Source organism: Bombyx mandarina, chromosome 08, assembly GCF_030267445.1.
Source record: "Bombyx mandarina strain Sakado chromosome 08, ASM3026744v2".
NCBI lineage: Eukaryota > Metazoa > Arthropoda > Insecta > Lepidoptera > Bombycidae > Bombyx > Bombyx mandarina.
Genome location: NC_143215.1, coordinates 10,016,546 through 10,043,000, shown reverse-complemented (window position 1 = coordinate 10,043,000; position 26,455 = coordinate 10,016,546). Strand labels below are relative to the sequence as shown.

Below are 26,455 nucleotides of genomic sequence, written 5' to 3'. Positions count from 1 at the left end.
AACTCATGTCTGAAAGTGGGTGGCAGCATTAATGTGGTTGATGTCTATGGGCTCCTGAGACCCCTTAAGATGAGGCGGGCTGTGATCAGATCAATAAATAAATAATATGTCTTACTATATATATTAACCCAATCAATGAAAATTAGATAAGATCATGTGTTTTTTGCTATGTCCCAATAATGAGGTTCATGAGTAGCAGTATCTCCTAACCATTATGTGTTCCATAATATACACTTTATACGCAACTGCCATTGATGGAAATAATAAAAATCTTATTGCACAAATTGTCCATAAAAAACTGTAAGACTATTTAATATTCAGTTCCTTGTTATATTTATAATTTGTTTGCTATAAGCGTAAATTACCTTTATTGATAACATTCCACTCCAATTTGACTCCATGTACAATTATTGAAAAATATGTATCAAAATGTTCAAGTATATAATCAACTCCTACAGAATTATAAGCACGGGCTCCATCTGTAAATTTGTTTTCATTTGTAGTAAATATCAACTGCGTATAAGTAAAATAATGAAACTGGACAACTACAATGTTTAATGTAAAAATCGCCAATGCTCCAATTTTTCAGAAGCACTTTAGAAAAATTTAGGATCATATAAAGCTTCGGATATTATATGAACTTAAAATCTTTAAACATAACAAATTTTTGAGTGGTGAATACCTTGTAATTTCGACAACATGAGTCGCGGTTGTACTACATCCTCGACGTGATATTGTCCTGCATGAGATTCTAATAACTCGTCCTTTTGTAAGGGAATAGCAAATTCAAAATGACTCATGTTTTGCTATCGCGAGGACTTTAGTAAATATGTTATCACATTTATTAAGGTAAGCTGTTTAAAGGTTTATTTATATTACAAACTAAACTCAAACACCGCACCTACAAAATCAGTTTGTTTTCAAAATTCAAATTTAAAGTGAAGTTGACGTGCATGACATATATGTCTCAAATATATTAAGTGTATAATCTATGTATATGTCAACTTTTTCACAGACCATCTGGAATTGTTATTTAAGTAGGTACTTGAACAGGATCGAAGTTCCTTACTTTTAAAAATAGAACACTTCAGTTATTTATTTATTTATTTATTTATGTACACACAAAAAGAAGACATAGTACAGAGTAATAGGAAAATTATGTACAAAGGCACTGCTTATTTAATTAAGAAATCTCTTCCAGCAGACCTGCGAGAGGATTATGAGAGTATTAACTAAAAGTGATGAGTGTGTGTAGAACAGCTAAAATAACAAATACAACATGAAAATTATAGTAATGCACATGCACATAGCAAATATTGTTAAACAGTTAATAAGTTAGGAAAATATTCGTTTACAAAAAAGGAACCAATTGAAAATTTTCGTGTAAAACATTCGAATTTTACAATACACAATATTTGTATGCATTGTCGCAATAGTAGCATGAAAGGCAAAGTAGGTTTTTTTCCTAATGTGAGGCTTTCTATCAGTTAATTCCCTTTTATCTCCCGATGGCTCCTTGGCAATATTTACCTGAGCGTCCAAGCCCGGCCAGGGACAGAACATGGGAGCAGGTACGACCGTGATCAATACTACTCCAACTAGACGACCGACGTCATCTCGAAGATTACGCAGATAAAAGCAAACACGCCTGATTGATTGAAAATTGAAAGAATGCTGATATCTGATTGTTCAAAATCATCATAATTAGTCCACAAATGTCTACTGCTGGAGATAAACCTTCACGAACGATAGCATTTCTGGTGTTTAAGAACGCACTTTTTATGATGCGTAAGCCGGAACGTACAAGAGGTGGGAAAAAGAAGATAGTCTGTGACACGAGACCTTTTTACCGCCAAAAAATTTGAAACCGAAAAAATTAAATATAATGTGTATAATAACTAATATAATATAATAACTTAGAATTGTTTATGCCGCTACAACAATAAAACTCCTATTGTTTCAACTGTGGTGTTAATTACTTAAAACATGATTTTACGGCGAAATAAAGAAGGGACTCTATATGGACTCCCTCACAGTAATAATCGGATCTGCGCAGCCCGCCCGGATTTCCATTACCTTTAAGATGGCGTCGGTCTAATTTGTCAGAGGCCTACCTGTTGGTGGACATTAAAGAGCTTTTTGGCTCCTCAAGCTATATCGGTTATCTTGGTTCTCCTAATTGTTATAAGATAATATTATATCCATGGTTGTACAAATTTGGTGCATCAGACCTTATTTTATACAATCATTCTACGGCATTCAAATTGATTAGATACATCAGTAAATTTGAAGCACATAACCATAGATTATACACTTAATATACTTGCACATAACTCTGACTCAGTAACAATGTTATTTTGTACTTGTGTTATGAGTTTATGAGTTTTTTATGCTGGTATTACTTTTTGACACGTTGCCTACATGTCACTTGACGTTTAACTTTCGTTCGCCAGCAAAGAAGGCAAGGAAGCTGACGTATAGAATTCTAAGAGTTGTCTTGCCACTGAACAGTACGCAGCTTTTATTTGTGTTTGTAAAAGTTAAAGTAACCTATTTAGTAAAAATGTCTGGAAAGAACAACAAAGCTTTTACAAAAGAAGAAGAGTTATTGTTGCAAGATTTTAGCCGGAATGTGTCCACAAAATCGTCTGCTCTCTTTTACGGGAACGCTTTTATTGTTTCAGCAATTCCAATTTGTAAGTGGTATTTAAGTATTAACTGCAGCTTTTAAAATTATAATATTGTAGACTTTCAGTTATTAAATAATAAAGGTCGTACGTAAAAGTTGATAAGAGCCGTTCAGTATGTTAAGTTTAATAACCTACTTTGTATTTACAGGGTTGTTCTGGAGGGTACATTCATTGGAAATAAGCACCGCAATTATTTGGTTTATCCTAGTAACGGCAGCTAGCACCTGGTTGCTGGCTCTTGCCTACCGTAACACTAAGTTCCAGTTAAAGCACCGCGTTGCTGTGCGCAGGGAGGATGCTGTTGCCCGTGAAATGTCCAGGAAGCTTGCTGATGATAAAAAAATGAGCAGAAAAGAAAAGGACGAAAGGTGATTATAGTTTGCTTTTCTAAATTTATTTCAAAGAGATTAGGAAAACTAGGTGATTAAATAAATAATCCATGAAACACAAGGCTGACGTTAGTGGCTTATATTGCTAGAGGCCTATGTCCAGCAGTTGAGGGCTGCTTTATTAAAACAAAAAAAAATAAAAACTATAAAAGTAATAATTGATTTGTAGGTTTAGAGAGATTAGTTGTATGTTTTGTTGTGGGATTGGAAGTTTTAATCATTGTTTGATTCATCTATTTCAGAATCTTGTGGAAAAAGAATGAGGTGGCAGATTATGAAGCTACCACATACTCAATTTTCTACAATAACGCACTTTTCCTGACTATTGTCATCTTGAGCAGTTTCTACATTCTGCGTACATTCACACCTACAGTGTATCCTTTTATAAAATGTAAAAGCTAAGAACAACAAAATACTTCTAGTTGCTTATTTAATTGGGGTAATTAAAATTCTTAAAGGGGATGCTAAAAACTATTGAGTTAGAACAGTCATTGAAATATGCAGAAGACAATCTTGTATTGAAAAGCAATTATAACGAAGACTTATTCAAATTGTAAGTGATTCAGACTTACAATTTTATTTAAAAAGAACTGATTTAAATTTTTAGGTTTTTTTTATTGCTTAGATGTGTGGACAAGCTCACGGCCCATCTAGTGTTAAGTGGTTACTGGAAACCTATAGAATTTGAACACTGGCACAGTCAGTTCAATTGATATGGATGTACCGGGCATCTTATCATTGGCCACGGTAGTGAGAAGATGATAATTAATAAAAAATGGACTTTATCTATAAAAATTTGAATTTTTCTTTAATAGTAACAGTAAATGTGCGGTTTTCTCTAAAATGAAGGCCAGTTGCTTTTGCATGTTTTTATTATCTCTTTCAGTGTAATATTTGAAATAATACAGTTCCTTATAGTATATTCAGTAATTACATTGTGTCTCTCACGGCTGCATCTGGACTTCTTGCTCTACTCTCCACAGGAACCAAGTGAAGATGGAAGTTTAATGCGCCACGTGATACAAACAGTTTTAATATTAAACATTTTAGACATACTGTGGCAATTAAAAATATGAATGAGTTGTGAGTGTATGTGTTACAGTAAATTATATTTGTCAGTTAAAAAGTTTTTACTTTACATAGGAAATATGTCAGTTTATGAGAGTTTTAAATAAGTAAACAGATTTTAATAATAAAACATATTTGAACAATACTTGCATTTATTTACAACCTTTTAAGTTATGGTTACATATTTTATAACATCATTAGGAGCATAGTTGAGCTTCTTTTTTGTCTGGGTGGGCTTAAACATCATTAAAATCACAAACTGTATTTATTTGATAAAATATATGAAAAATGAAATAGATAATTTTTCATTCGTATGCTGATATGTTGATATGCCGTAGTTGTTTTCATTTAAGGAAACTGACTAGAAAGTGTGAGTATTTATTCATCATATTTATGATACCAATTGAAGACTATATTTAATTTTGTTTTTAAAAGTCAAAGGACGAAATAAGTCTAATAACTTTGTACATTATTGACATTAAGACATAATCGAATCTAATATTTGTGAAGAAACTGATAAACCACACCGACTTCATTATTATCACCATCCTTGTTCGTCATGTCATTTCTCATTTTTAAGCGCCCAAATTACTAAATTTCGCAACAGTACAATCAGTAATGTTCAATGTTAATTTCATGTGTTCATGTATTGATATTACACAACCCTTTAGATAGATACTAATAAACATATAAACGTATCGTTCTACTTTTGTTAGCGGCCAGCGCACTAATACTAGGTGTACCTACTTAACTATCATTAAGTTGATAGTTTTAGCCAATTTAGACCGGAGATGTTCAGAATATTGGAAGTTTAAGAGACCGATGATTATGTAAGTAATTCTCACAATTGATGAAAAATTTATACTCAAGAATATTTTTTTCTATACTTTCCTAGTAGTTAGACTGGTAGATTATCAACTAACAATAGTTATATTCAACACATAACAACTTTTCGTTTCTTTGACTGTAGTAAAAAGCATGTTTTTACAAACTGACGCTTCGTTATGGAGAGAAAAAGTATATTACAGAGAATACTGCCAAATTCCATTGTTCAATATAGAACTTTGGTTTGTCAGCGCTCAGTACATCATGCCGACGTGCAACGGCTCGGTGCGTTGGAAGTATACGTTGGGGTTGCTGCTGAAGGTAGGTTCTACGCTCGTGTACACGTTGCCCTCCTCCGGACGCACCATCACGCCTGTAGAATCATTATTAATAAGAAACTTTTCATAGAATCACTTTTTTTTCTACCTAGTTGAGAGCCTTGAGAGGCGTAACCTTAACTAGGTAGTGGGTGAGCTCACGGGGCTCAAACCAGACGACGTTGCTAACACGAACCCTAGCAAGAGCCGTGCTTCGCAGTCTACCACCGGATCGGAAACGCAACCTACTGAGAAGATCCGGCGAGAAACTCAGTGGGCTGTGTCTGAGGGTTAATTTACTCGTCGAACCCTTCGTCGCGGGTTCGACGAGAACAATGACCGGGTAGAATCACTTAGCTAATACACATCTATGTATCTTTAAATCATATTCATGTAAACGACTTATGCATGTACCTCTTAAAAATATTTCAGAATCATCGTATCATATCACAGAAAACACTAGAACAATTAATTTACTGTTTAATTAACAATTGTGTAGTTTAGAGGCAAAAAAGTTTTTATCATATGAGTAGGTCATTAAGACATTGCACATTAAAATAAAATTAAATTAAGATCAAATGGAATACAGTTTCGAAGACGAAGATGCTTGAAGCGTTATAATTACCTGGTGGCAGCATATAAGGAAAAGGTGGATAGTTGTAGTTATAGTGCATTAGGTGGTGCAAAGAATAGTGCGGCGGAGAATACAAAACGCGTGAGTGCGGGTGCTGCGAATTTGAGAACATGGCCCCATACGGATCTGTGAACAGAACGTATCAAACTGCAGTCAAATCGATGTGCGAAAGCGCTAGTTTCTCACTGTTAGCGCATTTGAGATACTTAACTAACCGGCTGGCTGAGCAGGCTGTTCCTTGCGATCGAGTGCTGGTGGAGGAACAGAAGTTGCAGCTGTCGCTGATACCATTCCATACTTGACTGGTTTGAAATGAAAGAATGATGGAGAGTACCCAGACCCACCGGCTCCAAGGGAACTTAGCCCCTCCTCACGATCTGCGTCCCATCGACCTTCTCGTCCCAGCGCCGCTAAACGTCGACCTTTTGGTCCGAACATAAGGGCAAAGACTACTGCGCATGTTGCAAGTAAACCAGCTGCCACGCTTGCATCGCGATGGCGCTCAGGAGCACCTAGTGAGGCTCCTATCCAACACACCCATACTGCAGCGGTAGCGCCCCCTGCAGCAGTTATATGCGTTGCTTCTCGATAGTTATTACGAATTCCTCGAGATCGTAATGCTACACCACACACCACAGCTATTAAAAAAGCTGCGTAACACAGTGACATAAGAAGATCTGATAGTTGAGAATCACACCGACCTCCTCCGTTAATGACTCTCGGAGGAGAACCACCGAGCCACTGAGCACCAATTGCTACTTGTATCATTACAGCAAAAAATAAAAGCAGTCCTTGATACGCTGCCGGCAGATAAATTCCACCATTCAAACTCAGTAGGAAAACGCACTTCACTAGAAGGGATGCAAACACTATTACATAGGCTACGCCGGTTCCGAATCGAACTGCGCCACAGGTAAATGCAGTTGGTGTTGTGGCAAATAGTGCTGCCGTGGCGGCACATAAGAATAGCCCAAAAAGCAATGTTTGTCCTAGAAGTAAATGACGCTGACTTGGAGCTTTCCGGCTGGCCCCCCAAATTATAAATGCCTCGAAAGCACCAAGAATCACCATAATCACACTAGCTAATGCTAAAATTGGGACAGCCCATGGTTCCGTTCTTAGCACTCCCGCTATTTTTGCAATAGTTGCAGGAGTGTTAGTATTGTTGTTTGGTGACTGAGATGGTGACGGCTCAGTCGATGACGTCGAAGTGGAAATCGTCGATGTCGTAGTTGTGCGTTTCGGGATTACGAAATATTCTGTACTCATTTCAAGCCGATGAGCTTCTGTGCGGGTGGGTCGACGGGGTGATGGTTCTGTTTCTGGTTTTGTATTGTTTTCTTCGATTGAGGCATTTTCTTCGTCATATTCGTGATATGACGCATTTTCGTAGTCAGTCTCTGCTACGTTGTGTGCAGTTTGTACATTCCGCGGTGCGTATGCGGCAGGCATCCGCGGCTCGAGGCGGTCGCCAAAGCGTGCTGCAAGTGCACTAGCCAGCATAACTAGTAGCACCGCGTTACTCAGTAGTATTCGCCCCGCTGCTGTCGCCATCAGGCCACCTGGGCCCTCAGCTGCCAGAATCTCCGTGTAGACACATCCGTGGTACTTGCAAAAGCTCTGAAAATTAAAAATGATATTTAGTAAATCGGAATGCTTGTGTTTGTTATTTTAGGATAGACTCGTTCAACTCTATTCAATTATGCAATACATTTATTTGGTCTTTCAAGTTTAAAATACAAGTTGCCGTTTTAAAACGCTGGCCATTTGAAACAATTTTTAAATTGCTGGCAATAAATTCTAAATTCAAATGAAACTTATTTTAAATATATTAAATTTTCAAATTAGTTTCAATATAATAATGACGGAATATATATACTGGGGTTAGTGTTTTGTTGATTACTAATATTGAATAGTGTTTTGTTTTCACTACATTTGTATTTTTTCATCAATATGGATACAATAAAAATACGAATAATTATGGAATACGACTTCCGTCGCGGTAGTAATGTCACACAAACGGCTCACAACGTTAATGACGTGTACGGAGTGAACACTACAAACTAACACGCGAATGTTTGAACGCTTCCGACATGGAAGTTTTGATCTAAAAAATTTACCCCTTGGTCGCCCGAAAACTGAAGTCAATAACAACGGATGAAAGGCGATAGTGAAAATTAAAGATATCCAATCTACCGCTGAGCGGTAGTAGCAAGCTTTCAACGTTAGCATCAAAACAATATTAGTCAATTTACGTCAGATTGGCAGGGTAAAAAAATTTGATAAGTGGGTGCCGCACGAATTGAACGATTGCCAGCGCGACAAACACCTTATGACATGTCTTGCGTTGCTTAACAGACACAGAAACGAAGGGATTCGCGAACCGCGTGCGACCGTCACTTGCGATGAAATATAGATTCTTTTTTATAATCTTAATCGTCATCATGTTGATTAGACCCCGGTTCGGCACCTAGGCAATGCTCCAAACGACCTTACCCCTAAAAAGTCATGGTCACTGCTTGGTGGTTTAGTGCCGGTGTAATTCATGACAGCTTCTTACTAATTAATACTAGCACCACTGCAGATGTTTATTGTGAGGAACTGGACACAATTTTGGAGAAGCTCGTGAATCTCCGGCCAGCCTTGGTTAATCGCTCGTCCCCGCTCCTTCTCCATGACATCACTCGACATCATACGGCATAACAGACGCTTCTTAAGCTACAAGAGGTTGGAGGTTTTGCGTTATCCACCGTATTCACAAGACGTTGTTCCGACAGACTTGTACTTTTCCAAAGTTCGAACAATTTCTTGGCAAGAAAAAAATCAATACCCGAGAGGTAGTACAAAATAGCTTTGAACAGTTTATTGGCTAACGTACACCTGACTTCTACAAGAAGGGGGATTTGGAAATTACCACTGCACTGGTAGAGATGCATCGATGCTATGGTTGCATATTTTGGTAGACAAATAAAAAAAAAAAACAATACTAGCTTTCTGTGTGTATACTAAAGGGCAATTTCATAGATAAAATACAAATACCCTATAAGTATTTTATTGCAAGGGCCTTACGCACTACGATACAAACTTGCCAGCCGATTACTAACAAAGAATCACCCTGTCCAACCGGTTTTAAATGCAGTCGTCACCTTCTAGGAACACTAACGAAAGGTTTATATTAGGATACATTCCAAGTACACAAGAATAGCCTTGAAACTGTGCAAACTTTTGACACAACGTGAAATTAGATTCACGAACGCCCATTTAAGTGTTACCCCTACAGCTAATTTTTAGGAAAACTTTTTTTGACACAACATGAATGACCCACCTTGAGACATGAGGTCTAGGTCTCAATTGTGTTATAAAAAAACGGTTCTCACACTCTTCAAAGCGGAATGTATTATTGCCTCATGGCACAAAAAAGCCGAGTGATGGTATTCATCCGTGCGGATTTACAATACGCCCTTCAATATGTGCTAGTTAGCGATTACAGTACTTTGGTATAATACTCAGAGAACACCGCTGCCTTTTCCCCAGTAAATCTGCTAGTCGCCTTTTACAGCAGCCCTAGGGAGAGGTAGTGTCGTGTACTTCTTTAAATTTCATTAGGTAGATCAGTCTACAAAGTAGGTATGCCAAACATATGGACATAAAAACGTACCTACACTCCTTGCCGTCCTTCTAGGGTAATCGGATAAAAACTCACAAGAACTTATCACCTGCGACTTGCACTTTACAAGTTTTTATGCAGTTTTATGTAATGTATTCTATAAATACTTCTATAATTACATTTATGCTCGGAGTGAGCTTCGCCGTTCTAGAGCTTAAACAAGTAGGTACCAGTTTATTCATAGAAAAAACAATGCATAATAATTATTATTTATTATGCATTAAATGAATTTTTTTTCCTACCTAAGCTGGTAACCTAGCGGGTTATGAAAGCTTAACCGAATGAGTAGGTGAGCTCACGGGATTCTAACCTGAGGACGTTGCTAACACTAACCCTGGCAAGAGCAGTGTTTCGCAGAATTTATCACCAGATCGGAAACGCCACCCACAATACTTTATATATTTTAGAAAAATGTCAGCAATACAATTTACTTATTTCTGTGTCAACTCAACGAATCATACTTAATTTTATGACAAAACATGAACATGGTAATGACCTTTCAGAGCAAAATAAAGTTCCTCATAACTTAGATGCGTTATACGATTATAAGAAAATTTAATTACTTGAAACTGTGGACCAAACGGTATCTTGGAGTTTTAAATTTCTTATATCTTTAGGTCAAATGATTATACACTGATTCCGGGCATCCATCATGCGGGTTTTTGTTGTCTATTTGGTGTTGTATTTCTGTAGCTCATCTATAGTAACAATACCCTTTCTTCAATTGCCGTCGACTTTCCAAGTTTCGTGTTTACCAGCCCAAATGCGATTTTTTATTGCTTAGATGGGTGAACGATTTTAAGGCCCACCTGGGTTTAAATGGTTACCGGAGCCCATAGAATCTACAATGTAAATGCCGCTACTATTACTATCATCAAACAGCTATTCTGCTGCAGCTAGAATTTATTTTGATAATAAAATAGATACTTATAAACCTTTGCCTCTATAAGGCAATTCACGAGAATAAACGCGTTATGGTCTGAATCGTGACTTTGTCCAAATCAAAGCACACAGAGCCGAGTGTATCGTAGGCAGATTTGGTGCGAAAGTAACGGTGTGTGGACTTAGACAATCGCACAAGTAAACGATCTCTGGCTCTCCAAAACGGGTACCGTGTTATCTTAAATCTTATAAATAGCCCTCGAATCTTCTTACTCAATATTATATAATATTATTTTTAAATGAAATCAGTGACCAGTGATCAAGTCATATTGGACTGAAATATTGATAAATATATATTCAACACAATATTCAATAAGATAGATTGGAAAAAAAAACGCTGCTTTTTCTGCGGAGTGTCTTAAATTGGTTCTTCCAAACAATCCTTTTTGTTTAGCATTAGGGAATGTTAAGTTTTTAATTACGATTTTCTAGAATCTTTCTTAAGTAAAACGTTGTCCTTACTTGACCCGAATTATGGCATAAGGTCAAAGGCACAAGATAAGATCGTGCCAGACCGCGATGGCTAGGCATTAAAAGATCGTGAGAGAGTGAGCGGTGTGTGAAAACAGGTTAGAATCTGGAGCTATTTTTGGTATAATACGAAACGATTATCGCCTCACTTTTTGTTAAAATTTTCGTTACATGCCATCAGGGCTTGGCGAAAGTCAAAGTTTTTCATAAAGAGCGTGGTGTATGAGACAATAAGGCTCAGGGAAACAGAGCGTTGTTCGTGTGCGGCCGCGCGTTGTAAAAGTAACAACACGAATATTCTAAGTGAAACTCGACTGAACTGATTGTTTTGCACGTACTCTACTGATTGCCACGTCACATTCCTGCGTTATGATAAGTACATACATATTTCACATTCATCTAAATCCTACCTATCGGCTGATGTTTTTCATAAACCCACTAATAATCAACTAGTTAGCGCAAACAACTGCAGTGAAAGCCAAAATATAGTTCATCGACCGATGAAATTTAACAATGTCAGTTTAAATTTATCTAAATACTTTTATGTTTCGGAATACGACTTTAACAAATATGTTACCTCGAGTAGATACAAAAGGAGAAAGTCCATAAAATTCAATTTTACACAAATTAGCTCGATTAATAAAATGTTTCTAGATCATGGTCGAGGTTTCACGGTTTTCTACACGATGAGAGTTTTATCTAACAAAATTTAACGATATAAATATATACTTATATACAGGTAGCACTTAATTCACGATTAGCGAAGTTGTACCACTGCACGGTACGTTATATAAAACTCGTCATGGTGAAGAGGTTCCTGACTTGATATTGCTTGACATTACATATTAAAGAACAGTGATATTATATTTTAGGATCTATGAACTGCAGTTACCATTTGTAATACTTACTTACCGAAAAAAATAATCAGTTAGTATATTATATTATAATGATCACAGATATTTATGAATATAAGATTTATATTATATTCATTTTGACTATTTTTGGAATAAATGGCTTTTAACATCACAATAATCTACCTGTCTCTAGGTGTAAGGTTAGTATTATTTAATTTTAAGGTTAAAGCCTTGTTGGTAAATTAGCTTCCTAAATTAGCTTTGTTGGTAATAACAGCGACATAAAATCACAATATCACCAATTCTGGTTTTCCTATTACTTAGGAGGTAATGGTAAAATTAAGTGCATGACATCAACCAAGTGCTCGTAAAAGCGAAATAAATTTAGAACCACGTCGGAACGTCTTGTGTCGAACCCGCATTGTCCCCGCATCGGCGATATGGGATTTTATGAAGCCATAGGCACTTCTGGTAGATATCATCTATTTGTGCCGTACTTTGTGACTTGAAGCGTGGCATAAGCATTATACAATTTTTTTGAGAATCCGACTTCCTGTTTCAGGATGGGTGGCGGCTTTCACGGTATGATGTATCTTTCAAGGCTGCAGTATGCACTTAACACCAGATAGGTGGTGGATTCCTTAATATCATTCTGCAATGAAATTAAATATATATTTCAAACATCCTAGGCCTAATCCCTTGTTAACGGAATCATATTGATATATATTAAGTGTATAATCTATGATATTGATGGCTCATCTGACATTTACATATTCTTTTTTTTTAAACTACACATAAATCGTCGCTGATATTGGTATCGATGACCAGAGTATCTTTTTCACATGCTCGCTCGCATGTTGTGTAATGAAACGAATCCAGTAAAACCGGTGCGTGATTTTGATTACTGCCCATCGTGATGCGATAAATGGAATTGAAAAAAAATGTATAGAACAAAACAGAGTTATGTACTTTAATTATTTTTTTGTATACCAACTTTAAAGGAGTTACTTTGTTGTCGATGAAAGAGAGTATTCGGTCATACATAATACCTAAATATGAATTAGATACTGGCGTAATATGTACATAGAAAGATAATTAACTAACATTCATATCGTATCGTAATTATTTCTGTTTCGATATAGGATACGATACAGGCACAAAAAAGTGAATTAAAATACGTTTAATACATTCGAGCAGCTGAGGACCGGACGAGATGGAAAGAGCTCACGAGACAGGCAACGGTCAAGTTTCAGGGACACGACCTTCAGCAATGAAGAAAGCGACGAAGAAGAAAAAGAAAAGAAATACGAATTATTTCATTTCCAAATTTGATTAAAGTGTAACTAATATTTCTGCCGTTCATTTTGGTATCGTTTTGTTAATCCAAGTACTTAACTTACACGTTTTTACCGATGTGGATGCTTGATGAAGTCGTCGTGGCCTAAAGGATAAGACGTCCGGTGCATTCGTGTTGAAGCGATGCACCGGTGTTCGAATCCCGCAGGCGGGTACCAATTTTTCTAATGAAATACGTACTCAACAAATGTTCACGATTGACTTCCACGGTGAAGGAATAATAACATCGTGTAATAAAAATCAAACCCGCAAAATTATAATTTGCGTAATTACTGGTGGTAGGACCTCTTGTGAGTCCGCGCGGGTAGGTACCACCGCCCTGCCTATTTCTGCCGTGAAGCAGTAATGCGTTTCGGTTTGAAGGGTGGGGCAGCCGCTGTAACCATACTTGAGACCTTAGAACTTATATCTCAAGGTGGGTAGCGCATTTACGTCGTAGAGGTCTATGGGCTCCAGTAACCACTTAACACCAGGTGGGCTGTGAGCTCGCCCACCCATTTATGCAATAAAGAAAAAAAAACTTTTCATAGATATGTACAAATTATATATACTATGTTTTACAATAGTGGAATAATTATTACCTCGAAGCGATAAAAAGCTTTATGTTATTAGTCATATGTAGAAATTATTAAATTAGTTATATTTGTGAAGACGGGATGTAAGAATTCGTTTCCGAAATCGAAATGTTAAAATAAAACAAAAAATGGTAGTATAAAATGGCTCTGAATACGGAATATTGACATAATATATGTATATTTATGCAATGTTCACACGAGGAACATTACAACGGCAACAAGTTTAAGCTTGAAGTATGTACCCCTTTCTTAGTAAATATACTGCCTGTAATCAGAAAACTAACCTGGGGTTTGATTCTGCCGTCAAAACATCGAGGCGATCTACTAACAAAAATTTCCATTATTTTATGACAATTAAAAGCTATTCTATAAATAACTATAAATTAGACAAAAATATTTGCATTTTCATTGCACATTTAAATTAGTGTTAGACAGACATGGTCTGAAAAATAGAAAACTATTTATTGGGCGGAAAAAAACAAGTAGGTACAAGGGCGATATCAATGCTATAGAACATTATCTACCAACTGACACTACCAGTAGTGGATATAATAATAGAAACTGATAATAATAGGTACTACTTACAGCTATGAAATGCTACTATTATTTTATTACATACAAACACTTAAATATATTTAAAAAAAAACTAATATAGGTAATGTTACAAACTCGTAGATGCACATGCACATAATATTATCTTCATCTACAAATATAAATAAACTAGATATGAATAAGGATGTCAATAGGTAATTCATTTACATCAAGATCGTATTATTTGGTTCCCGCTCATGGTCTTAGAACTGATCACAGATCAGGGCAAAGACAAAATAAATTACTACAGTTCGCCCAACGAATTAAATTCGATTATAATCACTGGCACTTTGCGATCCCAATTCATTTTATGAATTTCATTTTCTCTTTTGTTATTGATATTTTGAAATAATCGAGACTAGCCAGTATCCGAATACCTACTTTAGTTATTCACACTAAAGCTCGTTTTTGTTCAGTAAGAATTCCTGAATGATGGCGAGCTTTGGTATGGCTTATAGGTGGCTAAGTTTTTTCAACATATGTTAATTAAAAAGCGGTCTAACTACTTATCGACCTATGTACTGGACGCCGGCTACCAGTTCTATATAAATCGGTTACATCCATAATTTAAAACCAGTAACGACTGATCTTTCATTACCTACTACCACTAACTCAACATTCAACAAATAATATTAGATTATTTATTTCTACGAACTGAAAAACAGACAGCCTTTACCGTTGTAAAATGTATATTAAAAATATTTATAAGCACGCTTTTCCAAGTAATTTTTTTAGATCAAGCCAACGAAAAATTTCATGTCGCATTGCATTTTACAAAGCATTTTCTCAAAAATCAAACTTATTCCTTGGAAACACATCATGTCGAAAAAAACAGTTTATTACTAAAGCATGTAGCGAATACTACTGGAATGGGTTCGTCGATCTTAGAGTGCAAGGTGAACAACAGGTTCGGTATGGATTGTCTTTGCTCTGAAGCCTGGAGCTCTAGCGACGGTCAAAGCCCTAAAACCGGCCTAAGAAAATCAAATGTTACTCACGAAATTATTTCTTCAGAGCTACCACCTTGTTGTAAAATTGCTTTTGTTAACACTGCTGGACTGTTGCCATTAATTCCAAGATAATTTTCATAGTCACTTGCACGGGCGTCACTGGATCTCCATGTGTGCGTATGGCACGGAGTCTGAAGACAAACTAAGCGAATATCTGAGTATCCATGATGCGTGACGGTTGAGGAGTGCATGCACGTGCTCAACTTACGGACGTCTTTCAGCCGTGCATATCACACTCTCGGGTGTGTGCATAATTCATATACAATACTGAGCAATATACAATAAGCTCCTCACGCGGAATATTGATGATGATGAATGTGATTGTATATACATATATTGTACATTTTCGTTCTCGCAGAATAAATTTTACAAGGCGAGATTTATTTTATAATTATCATTCCAAGGTTTTTATGTAAAAATTCTTTTCATTTTCTATTTGAAGGATAATAACATTGTGTTTACTGTTTCGAAATATCTTCATTTAACGGTTTTCTTAATCTTCGCGACCTATTGCGAGGATTAGTAGAAAAACTCAGCAAGGCTGATTCTATAGGCAGGCTATTCTGATTTTTTGTGCAGAACTTTTATAAATGCAACCTTATCTTGAAAATGTCGTTAACGCGATTTAAATTTTTTGCCTGATTTTTTACGTTATATGATAGGTACCGCTACACGTCGTTATATTGTGTACTGTCCATGAAATAACTGCATGGGTAGTTGGCGTCGAAGTCGCGCCTTTGAGATCTCCTCTAGCATATTGATATAAGGGGACCGTTCTTGAAGTTTGAAATGTGATAGACTAATAGTCCTGACGAAAAACTATTAAGTACATACTAATTAAAATTATTATTATGAAGCCCCAGTCACCGTCCTCGTCGAACTCGTCGCTTGCGACGAAGGGCTCAACGAGCGAATTAACCTATAGACACAGCCCACTGAATTTCTCGCCGGATCTTCTCAGTGGGTCGTGTTCCGATTCGGTGGTAGATTCTGCGAAGCACTGCTCTTGCTAAGGTCAGTGTTAGCATCACTCCGGTTTGAGCCCCGTGAGCTCACCTACTAGCTAAGTTTACTCTGAAATAGCCTCTCAAGGCTATCAGCTTAGGTAGGAAATAAAAAATTATGAAGCCAAGGTTATTCTTATGTATTTATAAATAAGTGGGTAATCGCCAGCATTGGTATTTATTTTCTTATTTAGAAGCAGTTCCCTTACGCCCCGTAAAATGTAGGTATAATCTCAGCATGAGACCAGCCTTCTCGACGTGGAAGCGTTGTTCACGCTTTACTACTGTATAAGCTTGTTTAGGTGATAAACTACCTACTTAGTCGCGTCATGGAACGTAGACCGATGGACGAGCGTAATAATTATCTCACTAAGTGCGATTTGATTTCATTTGATTCATTTACCTTTACACAATGCGTTACGAATGTGGGTGTCGGTATGTCTGATTATAATAATAAAAGCGAACATGTTTAATTCATAATCGTGTTATATGAATGAAAGTTTTAGGCAGCGTTACAAGAATAGCTCGGTCTTTGTTGTTTGAGAAACTGCTGTAATGCTATTTAATTGCACATTTGAATATCTAGTGTAGATACATATGTGCAAGATTATCGTACTTGTATTAAAATGAAGATCGTAACGGAGTATGTAGAACTAGAAAGCAAATACTATAGCAAAGTATTGACTGGCGGTTTAAAGCTAGTACTGAGCGACAAACAGTGGCTTGGTTTTGCTTCTGGTGATGACGAGGCTCATGAAACACGTTAGGTAATATCAATTAGGTAGATTGAAGGCTTGTTTGTTCATATGGGTATCAATAAAACGCACGCTCTCTGTAAGTATTAATAAGTATGTATTTAAAAGTATTAATTCGGTGTGTCCTCCTCCTCGAGTCGTGCTCCTCATGTCTGAGGGTCGTGACCACCATCACCCATGAGCTTCAATCTTAGGATCTTTTTCCACCTTCCCCTGTCCACGGCGTCATGCAGCGCGCTGTACACTGTACTGTCCAAAGCGGTGCGGATCTGATCGGACCAACGAGTATGGCTGCGGCCTCTAGATCTGTTGCCTTCAACTTTCCCTGTGATCATAAGTTTTTCCAGGTTATCGCCGTCTTTCCTCGCAATGTGACCAAAATATTCGAGGATCCGCTTCAGACATACAGTAGACAGTCTGATTTTGATGCCCAGTTGCTTCAATATCGACACGTTAGTCCGGAAGGCTGTCCACGGAATTCTTAGCATGCGTCTCCAACACCACATTTCGAAAGCATCGATGCGCATTCGGTCTGCTGCTTTCAAAATTCGGTGTGTAGTGGCCTAGAATATCAGCATCCGATCCCTTGAGTGTCATAAAAGGTGACTTAGGGATTCATCGAAGAATGGGCAGCTCTCTCTCTCTGAGTATTATCAGTGTACTTCGATCGCCAACCGGCATTGATTGGTATTAGCGAGCCTTTTAAAGCTGTGTGGGTAGGAAACACCATATTTTCTTAGATTGCCGCGATGCAGGCGTTCCTATTTGAAGAGTGGGACAGTTGTTAAGCATCACAATTATCGAGATGACGATTTCGAGGTGATTAGCAGCACCGATATTGTGATGCTTATGCGCTCCGGTGACCACTTCACACCAATTGAGCCACGAGCTCGTTCACCCATCTACTAATAGGCTTCCATTTATCTATTCTAAGCTAGCTGACACGGCAGACTTCGTGATCCCGCGGAATCCATTCGACAGGGGGGACATTAAAGGAAACATAAAATTACTATTTTTATTAAATTCCGAGCATATTCATATTTATCTACCTTTTAAACCTTCTCTGGACTTCCACAAATAATTCAAGACCCTAATTAGCCAAATCGGTCGAGCCGTTCTCGAGTTTTAGCGAGACTAACGAACAGCAATTCATTTATATATTATATACTTATATAGATAATAGATAATTGTGAGAAATGCGAATATCGAATACGTAATTTTTATACTGCCATTGCCAATACTTTCCCGTTCTGCTTCGTCGGTCCAACTGACGAGCGATTTCTTTGAAGCATGCATCGATTCATTACTATAATATTCAACATGAAACGGTCTTCGTTTAGACTATAACCAGGTATGTATATTCCGTTCCGAGTGGTCATTGATCCCATTCCGTGGTTTGTCTGTGCAATTAAGCAATTACTATTAGTTACACAACCTCATAATAATTACAAATTAAGTTAATTAGATTATATATCAACGATTTCATAAAAAAAATAATCAACATTTCAATTTCATGAACAATTAAATTTATTTGTTATATCCATAGGTTTTTCAAGTTTAGTGGATAGGTACTTTGTTGGATATTATTTTCTGAAAGTCGAACTAAGTAATATTGACTACGGATTTTTTTTTTTTTTTTTTTCAAGTTAAATGAGGACCAGAGACTCTTGTCTCAAAATTTGAGCAAAAATCTCACAAGCGAGCATTGTATAGTATATTATTATGGTTATTCCACCCTTCAAACCAAAAAGCGTTAACTGCCCGTGCAAGCTTATAATACACCTTACAACCAGTGATGAGTTGCTTGTGTCACCCTCACGTCATTACGGATCCTCCTGATGCATTAACGGTGCTTTTAGGCACCACAAGCACCGGTCACCGTCCTCGTCGAACCCGTCGCTTGCGATGAAGGGCTCGACGAGCGAACTAACCCATAGACACTGCCCACTGAGTTTCTCTCCGGATCTTCTCAGTGGGTCGCGTTTCCGATCCTGTGGTAGATTCTGCGAAGCACTGCTCTTGCTAGGGCCAATGTTAGCAACTCTCCGGTTGAGCCCCGTGAGCTCACCTACGAACGTCAGGGCGAAGCTGAAATAGCCTCTCAAGGCTATCAGCATAGGTAGGGAAAAAAAAAGCTTGTGTCACTTGTCTATGTAATATCTATAGTAAGTATAGATAAATTATATCAATAACTATATGTATCTGGTTCCAACCTATTAACGTTGAAATTTTCTTTAAAGTTTTGTAATCTTTACTAATATATTATAAATCTACAGTGGTTTTTACGGATGTTCCGTTATAACTACTGAACCATGCATCCGATGGTTGACTTGAAATTTGTTTTTTTTTTATTGCTTTGATGGATGGACGAGCTCACAGCCCACCTGGTCTTAAGTGGTTACTGGAGCCCATAGACATCTACAACGTAAATGCGCCACCCACCTTAAGATATAAGTTCTAAGATCTCAGTATAGTTACAACGGCTGCCCCACCCTTCAAACCGAAACGCATTACAGCTTCACGGCAGAAATAGGCAGGGTGGTGGCACCTACCCGCGCGGACTCACAAGAGGTCCTACCACCAGTAAATTCACAAGAGGTCCTACCACCCGTAAACTCACAAGAGGTCCTACCACCAGTATACTCACAAGAGGTCCTACCACCAGTAAATTATATCAATAACCTTCTTTTATGTTTTGTAATTGTTTTCATAATTTTATAACGGATTAATGTATCATCATCATCATCAGCCGGCGGCAGTCCACTGCTGGACATAGGCCTCCCCCAAAGCTCGCCACTGAACCCGATCTTTGGTTCTACGCATCCATTCACTGCCAACTGCTCTGCGCAGGTCGTCGCTCCATCTAGCAGAAAGGCGTCCTACACAACGTTTGCCGGTTCGCAGTCTCTACTCCAGAACACGTCTACCCCGTCTGTAGCATGAGCCATGTGTGGAGGCGAGACGAAATGACAATGAGGTTGCTAAGAGAGTTTTAACTATGAATGTGGAAGGCTTTAGAGAAAAAATGAATGGATTACGTAAAAGACAATATGTATAAGAAAGGAGTGAGCGGAGAGATGGTATATGATAGAGGAGTATGGAAAGAGAAAACATGTTGCGCCGACCCCAGGTGACTGGGAGTAGGGCAAGAGAATGATGATGAGCCATTGGGGGCCTTCTTATAAAAAATTGAGTTTCATACAGAACATCTTAGAAATTTAATTTGTATAGTGCTTATAGAAAAATATTTGTGAAAGACTCAAAAGAAAACGTAAGACGGACTTCGTCCGCGTGGCATAGCTACTTTGGCATAACGCTAAATTTTAACCGAGACTTCATTTCGTAGAAAGTGAAAATATTTTTGAATAATAGAATGTTAAGGAGCTATTTAAGGTGCTAAAATCACGCTTTTTAACCGACCTCAAAAGAGGAGGTTGTCATTCGACCACTATTTTTTTTATCTATGTATGTTCACCGATTTCTCGAGAATGCTTGAACCGATTCTGGTAGACTTCCCGAATGGTTCTGTAATCATCAAGATCTGATAATGGGATCCTCTAGAAATACAGAAATATCTATAATTTTAATCTATAATTTTATAATGTAAAGCTGCGGTATCTTTTCTTACTCATTAAAATACTCATAGCGAAATACTCATTAAAATCAAGTGAGGGAAAATTTCTTTAAAATTAAATACTTATAATGAATAAATTATTTATTTGTATAGGGAATAGAATAATCTTCATAAAAACACCTTGACAATAATGCTTTATTTTAGAACAAATTTGGTTAGCATAAAAAACGTTATAGTGAGCCAACCTTAAAATATAGACAGACATATTATGCTGTCGCGGACTTTTTTAGAACTTTTAAAGGGGAACAATTTTGTCATACATTATTTTAGCGAAACTTTAACCGTTTACGCAGCGCACGCAGCAGATATCTCAAAAGGTAAAAAAAAACCCGATTTTGAAACATTCTTTATTAGTTGTATTCCGCTTGTATTGGTCATAGCGTGATGTTATATAGCCTATAGCCTTCCTAAATAAATTCAATAATGCATGCAATAAAAAATCATTGCATTCATCAATGCAATAAAAAAAACTAAGCAAATAAGTCATATATTATTTCTGTGGTCATGTTCTTTCATCATTGTTTTAAAGCAGTTTAAACTATTGAAATTTTTATAAAATGAATGTAGTAAAGTTATTCCTCTAATAATTCTGGATAGTATAATGGTACTTGCTGGAATGGTAATTCTGGATTATATGATCATGGTACTTGCTGGACATCCTGTATGTGATGAATGTGACACCCTGACTGTCTAGAAAATTAATAATCATAAGCCGCACGTAGCAAGTTGCAACCGAGGCATGCTCTATTAAGTTTTTCCACTATAATTGAATGCACTCGGAAAAGGCAGGTTACCAAGCTAGTCAAGCTTAACAAATTAGATGAAACGCGACCTATTAATTTTTTATCTTGAAGTCAAGGCTAAGATTAATGTGCCCACTAGGTTATATTAATTATTATTTTAACAGCGAATAGTTAGGGAAATAAGATCAAGCCGGTATTCAAATTACGTAGGCAGTTACTATTTTTTTTATAAAGACACTTAGTAATAGATCGCGCAATAATGTAATAATATCGTTTAAATATATATTATATAATATATAAAACCGCCAAAAAATATAAATATGCTTAGTTAATGACTAGGACACGCTGTAAGTTGCGAATCAGCCATGCGTTCCGATTTGAAGGGATTGTGATAGTCATACAGAATACAGTTCTTGTACCTCATTTGTCAAAATATATGACTTCCAGATTAATTTATAGCAATGGGTACTCTCTTTAATAGATCCAGACTAACAGTATACAAATATTTTAAAAGACCTTACCCTTCAATATTCATTAATTTGTTGGGTCATCCCGAGATATCATTGAGTTGAGATATAATTGAGTCGACGATGAGTTCTGCATAAGTAGAAACTTTCATAGTTCAAATCAAATCAAATCAAATCAAATCAAATCAAATATTTTTGAATAATAGAATGTTAGATCTTCTAAAGGGGAACAGTTCTCTCATACATTACTTTAGCGAAACTTTAACCGTTTCCGCAGCGCACGCAGTGGAAGCTCTCAAAAGGCATTAAAGCCTCGATTTTGAAACATACTTTATTGGTGCTCCGCTTGCATTGGTCTTAGCGTGATGTTATATAGCCTATAGTCTTCCTCGATAAATGGGCTATCTAAGACGAAATAATTTTTCAAATAGGACCAGTAGTTCCTGAGATTAGCGCGGTCAAACACACAAACTCGTCAGTTTTGTAATATTAGTATAGACAAGACGAAGCGTTTAAGGAAGAGCATCAAAGTTCTTGGAACGCCAGCGGTTAATAGGTATGATCATTAATAGACATAGTTTTACTGTCGTCGAATGCAAACGAGATTCCCTAATCGGAAGTTGCCACTCTCACTTAAGAAAATTCGCGGTGCCAAGAAAAAGTAACTTAACTGTTGTCTATCGGCAGTTGTTTTCTTGCTTACGTTTCGATAGGTTAAGAACATACTAATATAACATCTTTTTTTTATTTATTGCTTAGATGGATGGACGAGGTCACGGCCCATCTGATGTTAAGTGGTTACCGGAGCCTCTTGCCGCCATCCACCTTGAGATATGCGTTCTAAGGTCTCAGTATAATTAGAACGGCTGCCGCACCATTCAAACCGAAATGCATTACTGCTTCACGGCAGAAATAGGCAGGGTGGTCGTACCTACCTGTGCAGACTCACAAGAGGTCCTACCACCAGTAATTCCGCAAATTATAATTTTGCTGATTTGATTTTTATTACACGATGCTATTCACCGTGGAAGTCAATCTAATCGTGAACATTGGTCAAGTACGTATTTCATTAGAAAAATTGGTACCCGCCTGCGAGATTCGAACACCGATGCATCGCAAGGTACGAATGCATCGAACGTCTTATTCTTTAGGCCACGACGACTTCAATTAGTTACAATACATATAATAACAATTTCATCTAGTATTTTTAATTTTCATTTTCACCTAGCATTTTTCATTTAAAGGTCTTGAACTATAGGAAATAGGCAAAAACGCATATAGACTATTAAAAAAAGACAATTTCGTTTATTTGTTTTAAGATCCAGTTGATTACATTTTATTGCTTTTAAACAAAAAAACATTTTAAACTTAAAATAAAATTTAAAATGGGCGCACACCTCGATACGAGATGTCGCTTATGGACAACCGTTCGGTCACACAGGAATGATGTAAGAAAATTGAAGGAATTTTAACAGAACACAACGAGATAATAGTTCAATAGTTACACCACAATCTTTTGCTTATCAGATTCAATAATTTTGCAAGCACCAAAGCACACGTTTTTTTTTGTAAACATTGATATAAAAACAAGTATCTAATAGTTGTGTGAAACGGCTTAAAACTGTTAACGCCATTTCTTTCTACTATTGTGGAAATTCTGATATTAATCTAAATTTACCTATTCAGATATCAAATTGTCAATAGTTTAGTAGTCTATCTATCTATATATGTAGATTATGGTCTCTATTATATGTCTAAGAAATTATCATTATCTAGGGAACTTAGAGCTGCTTTGCAATGTACAATCAAGTGTCAACATTTTTTTGAAACGTGTCCCTTCATCATAAATCTATATTTACTCCTTCCTTACAAAATTCCATCAAACAAGAACAATCTTATCCCAAATTTTATTATTTACAAACAGGTCAATGCATTCCAGTCTTATCCGTAACTTTCCGGGATCCGCGTCGTAAGGTTTCACAACAACATTCTTCAGCGGTTGTTAGAGACGTCATCTATTTGTTTTTGTTGTGCTGTAGGCGGTCCTCGTCGTCGCTGTGTTCCTCTTGTAGAAGCAAGCTGTCAGGTGGCCCACGTGATGGTGCCTTAGCGCCACCTGCCCGGCGTGAACCACCGCGTGTGAACATTCGTGATAACTGTGCGAATTTTTTTCTAGATACTGAAATCGAATAATAATAGTTTTTGCATTTGAAAAACGAAAATAGAATCTCATAAGTGTTATAAACCTCATAAGGGTTCATAACTGTGATTGTTTTTAACGAAATCCTATTGAAGAAATCAACCAATTAAATTAGCTACCTACTTGATATATCGAATTAATTATACCAATGAAAATATGTAAATAACATGAGTAAAATATACTGTTATTTTTCAAATTTATCGCCGGTGTTAGACACTGACCATGGCAGCTTTTTTTATTGCTTAGATTGTTGGACGAGCTCACGGCCCATCTAATGTTAAGTGGTTACTGGAGTCCATAGACATTTACAACGTAAATGCCGTCACCTACCTTGAGATATGAGTCAGTCAAGGTCTCAAGTTTGTAAAGTACAACAGCTGCCCTAACCTTCAAACCGACTGCAGAAAAAAACTACAGGTTATCAACGGGATTCCGCAATAAACTTGAGCACACTATAATAGGGCGTAGCAATTTACTTTCCGATGGGAATTAGTCCGAAAGCGAGATCCAATGAGAGCTGAAAGGCTAATGGATCTACTCAGCGGGTCACGATTTTGATCTGGTACTAGGCGAACTCGCAGAGCAGCTGTACTCGAGCCGATAGGTCTCCTCCGGAGGTGCTCGGGCGGTTACCAAGCTCCCCCTTTCCGGATGAGCTATCGAGTTTGTCAATCCGTCCCAGTTGAACGACCGTTCCACTTTAAGAAAATAGTCGCAAATTGAGAACAGAGTCGAGATACACTCGTTACATTGGATGAAAATGAAATTAAAATTAAAATTTGGCTGTACTGAGGTGATGGACTAATTATCAATAATTTTAAACTTAAGATTGCAGCATACAAATGTACAAAAACTTACATTTACCCATATTCTTGAGTCTTTCTTTGAAAGCGGCTTCATCGTCATGACTTTTAGTTTTATGTCCTTGTTCGCTGTCTAGAGCTGCCATGAATTCCTGGTTCCAACGCAATTCGGCCATAAACTCTTCATTTTGTAAGAAGGTGGCGATTCGATCGTCATCCATCTCCAAACTAAGATCAATCCGAGCATCTGTGGCTGGTGGAATTCGTAGAAACATAGGTGGTAGTGGACCCAACATTCGGGGAATCCATCTTTTGCGAACTGCAAGAGGGACTGACTCGTCCTCAACGTTTCTGTAAAAAACATCGGTTAAATGTTTTGATAATGAAATTATTTTTGTTAAAATTTATGTAATAAATAATCTAGATATTAATTACGAAGGCAATGCTCAGTCTTAGCGTAGTAAATAGATTTTTTTATTTTATTATTTACTTAAGAGTTTTGTTCATTTCCGTCAAACTTTACAGGTATACTCACACTAATGCCGCAGTATCGTCGTCGTCGCACTCATCAGCCGGGCGAGTGTTCCGTCGATCTTTGCGTTTAGACGGTGTATTGCTTTCGACGCGTTCCATTTCTAGTCTTAGCAGTTCGTTTTGGTTATCGGTGCTCATTGCTAAAAGCTGGTCAATGGTGGCGTCTACGGCGCCTTGGTTTGCCCGAAGAACAGCCTCGATGACATCATCGTCCATATCAGGAAACATCGTTTTAAAGTCGTTCATCGCCTGAGTAAATTCAAGTTGCATAGTGGACGCCATCGCGCCGCCGACAAGCGGCACGCGATCCGTAAGAGACGTCACAAGCGCGAGCCCTTTGCCGGTAGCTCAGCTGATTTATGACGCAGGACTACCGCAGTGCCTGAGAGGGTCGACGCCGTGCCGACATTGGCCATCCTCGAGGCACACTACACGTCTTTGAACACCCTGTGTCCTTTTGACGCAAATAAGCAGTTCGTTGTAATCATTAAGTCATATTGACGCGACGCGCGGTGCACCGAGCGACACCATGATGTGCAAATTTCACTTTCGGTAGTTTTGAAGTAGGACATAAGAACTTCGCGCATGCGCGAAGCCAAGCGGGGCGAATCGTCGATATAAATATAGAAGGCAAGGCATGCGGCGACTGGCTTTCCGATATAATAACGTGTCGTAATGTCCTACTCGCACTAGGGACAACTTCCATTAAAACTCTATGCTAAACATTTCAATAAATATAATCATACCGTTTTTAAATAAAGACACACACTCATATCAATTTTCAATTAGAACAGTATTAAAATTTAGTATATTTTGAGAAATTAACAATAATTTAGTATTGGGAATTTTATTAATAAAATAACTTAGTAGTGCTTAATGACAAAGAATTGATGTTCTTATATTATTATTGAAGGAAGTGATGAAAA

General features: G+C 37.3%; 4 protein-coding genes across 6 annotated transcripts in view; 1 reads left to right on the top strand and 3 right to left on the bottom strand.

Annotated features, from left to right (window-relative positions):
* Positions 1–940, bottom strand: part of Cap-D2 (CAP-D2 condensin subunit) — a 23,234-nt gene extending 22,294 nt beyond the window's left edge. Inside the window, exons 1-2 of the mRNA XM_028183632.2 lie at positions 683–940; positions 366–479 (exon numbers count right to left, since the gene is read on the bottom strand). Coding sequence (XP_028039433.2) covers positions 366–479; positions 683–800 — 232 coding nt within the window. The 5' untranslated portion in view covers positions 801–940. The remainder of the gene's footprint in view (positions 1–365; positions 480–682) is intronic.
* A 1,487-nt stretch (positions 941–2,427) lies between these two features.
* LOC114249902 (translocon-associated protein subunit gamma) lies at positions 2,428–4,290 on the top strand. Its single transcript, XM_028183607.2, has 4 exons — positions 2,428–2,696; positions 2,839–3,058; positions 3,322–3,453; positions 4,007–4,290. Exons 1-4 carry the CDS (start codon positions 2,564–2,566, stop codon positions 4,071–4,073), a joined length of 552 nt encoding a protein of 183 aa, XP_028039408.1. The 5' UTR covers positions 2,428–2,563; the 3' UTR covers positions 4,074–4,290.
* Positions 4,282–15,519, bottom strand: LOC114249901 (uncharacterized). 2 transcript variants are annotated; one of them, XM_028183603.2, is made up of 4 exons: positions 15,378–15,519; positions 6,139–7,543; positions 5,915–6,049; positions 4,282–5,345 (listed from the first exon to the last, which is right to left on the bottom strand). In XM_028183603.2, exons 2-4 carry the CDS (start codon positions 7,475–7,477, stop codon positions 5,227–5,229), a joined length of 1,593 nt encoding a protein of 530 aa, XP_028039404.2. In that variant the 5' UTR covers positions 7,478–7,543; positions 15,378–15,519; the 3' UTR covers positions 4,282–5,226. The 2 variants fall into 2 exon arrangements, with proteins under 2 accessions (XP_028039404.2, XP_028039405.2); XM_028183604.2 differs by lacking the exon at positions 5,915–6,049.
* Positions 15,520–23,885: 8,366 nt separating this feature from the next.
* LOC114249910 (CUE domain-containing protein 1) lies at positions 23,886–25,943 on the bottom strand. Of its 2 annotated transcripts, none has more exons than XM_028183624.2 (3): positions 25,531–25,943; positions 25,051–25,346; positions 23,886–24,171 (listed from the first exon to the last, which is right to left on the bottom strand). In XM_028183624.2, exons 1-3 carry the CDS (start codon positions 25,809–25,811, stop codon positions 24,008–24,010), a joined length of 741 nt encoding a protein of 246 aa, XP_028039425.1. In that variant the 5' UTR covers positions 25,812–25,943; the 3' UTR covers positions 23,886–24,007. The 2 variants fall into 2 exon arrangements, with proteins under 2 accessions (XP_028039425.1, XP_028039426.1); XM_028183625.2 differs by having other exon boundaries at positions 25,057–25,346.
* Positions 25,944–26,455: the final 512 nt, after the last annotated feature.

What these genes read in the sequence shown, in the direction of transcription:
- LOC114249901 (XM_028183603.2), bottom strand. Translation starts at nt 7,477, where the DNA reads ATGGCGACAGCAGCGGGGCGAATACTACTGAGTAACGCGGTGCTACTA. An exon ending in ACAGCCTGCTCAGCCAGCCG is followed by an intron (nt 6,050 to 6,138) that starts GTTAGTTAAGTA and finishes TTCTGTTCACAG; the next exon opens with ATCCGTATGGGGCCATGTTC. An exon ending in TCCTTATATGCTGCCACCAG is followed by an intron (nt 5,346 to 5,914) that starts GTAATTATAACG and finishes ATGATTCTACAG; the next exon opens with GCGTGATGGTGCGTCCGGAG.
- LOC114249902 (XM_028183607.2), top strand. Translation starts at nt 2,564, where the DNA reads ATGTCTGGAAAGAACAACAAAGCTTTTACAAAAGAAGAAGAGTTATTG. An exon ending in TGTTTCAGCAATTCCAATTT is followed by an intron (nt 2,697 to 2,838) that starts GTAAGTGGTATT and finishes TTGTATTTACAG; the next exon opens with GGTTGTTCTGGAGGGTACAT. An exon ending in CGTACATTCACACCTACAGT is followed by an intron (nt 3,454 to 4,006) that starts GTATCCTTTTAT and finishes TAGTATATTCAG; the next exon opens with TAATTACATTGTGTCTCTCA.
- LOC114249910 (XM_028183624.2), bottom strand. Translation starts at nt 25,811, where the DNA reads ATGGCGTCCACTATGCAACTTGAATTTACTCAGGCGATGAACGACTTT. An exon ending in GACGATACTGCGGCATTAGT is followed by an intron (nt 25,347 to 25,530) that starts GTGAGTATACCT and finishes TGTTTTTTACAG; the next exon opens with AAACGTTGAGGACGAGTCAG. An exon ending in ACTCAAGAATATGGGTAAAT is followed by an intron (nt 24,172 to 25,050) that starts GTAAGTTTTTGT and finishes ATTCGATTTCAG; the next exon opens with TATCTAGAAAAAAATTCGCA.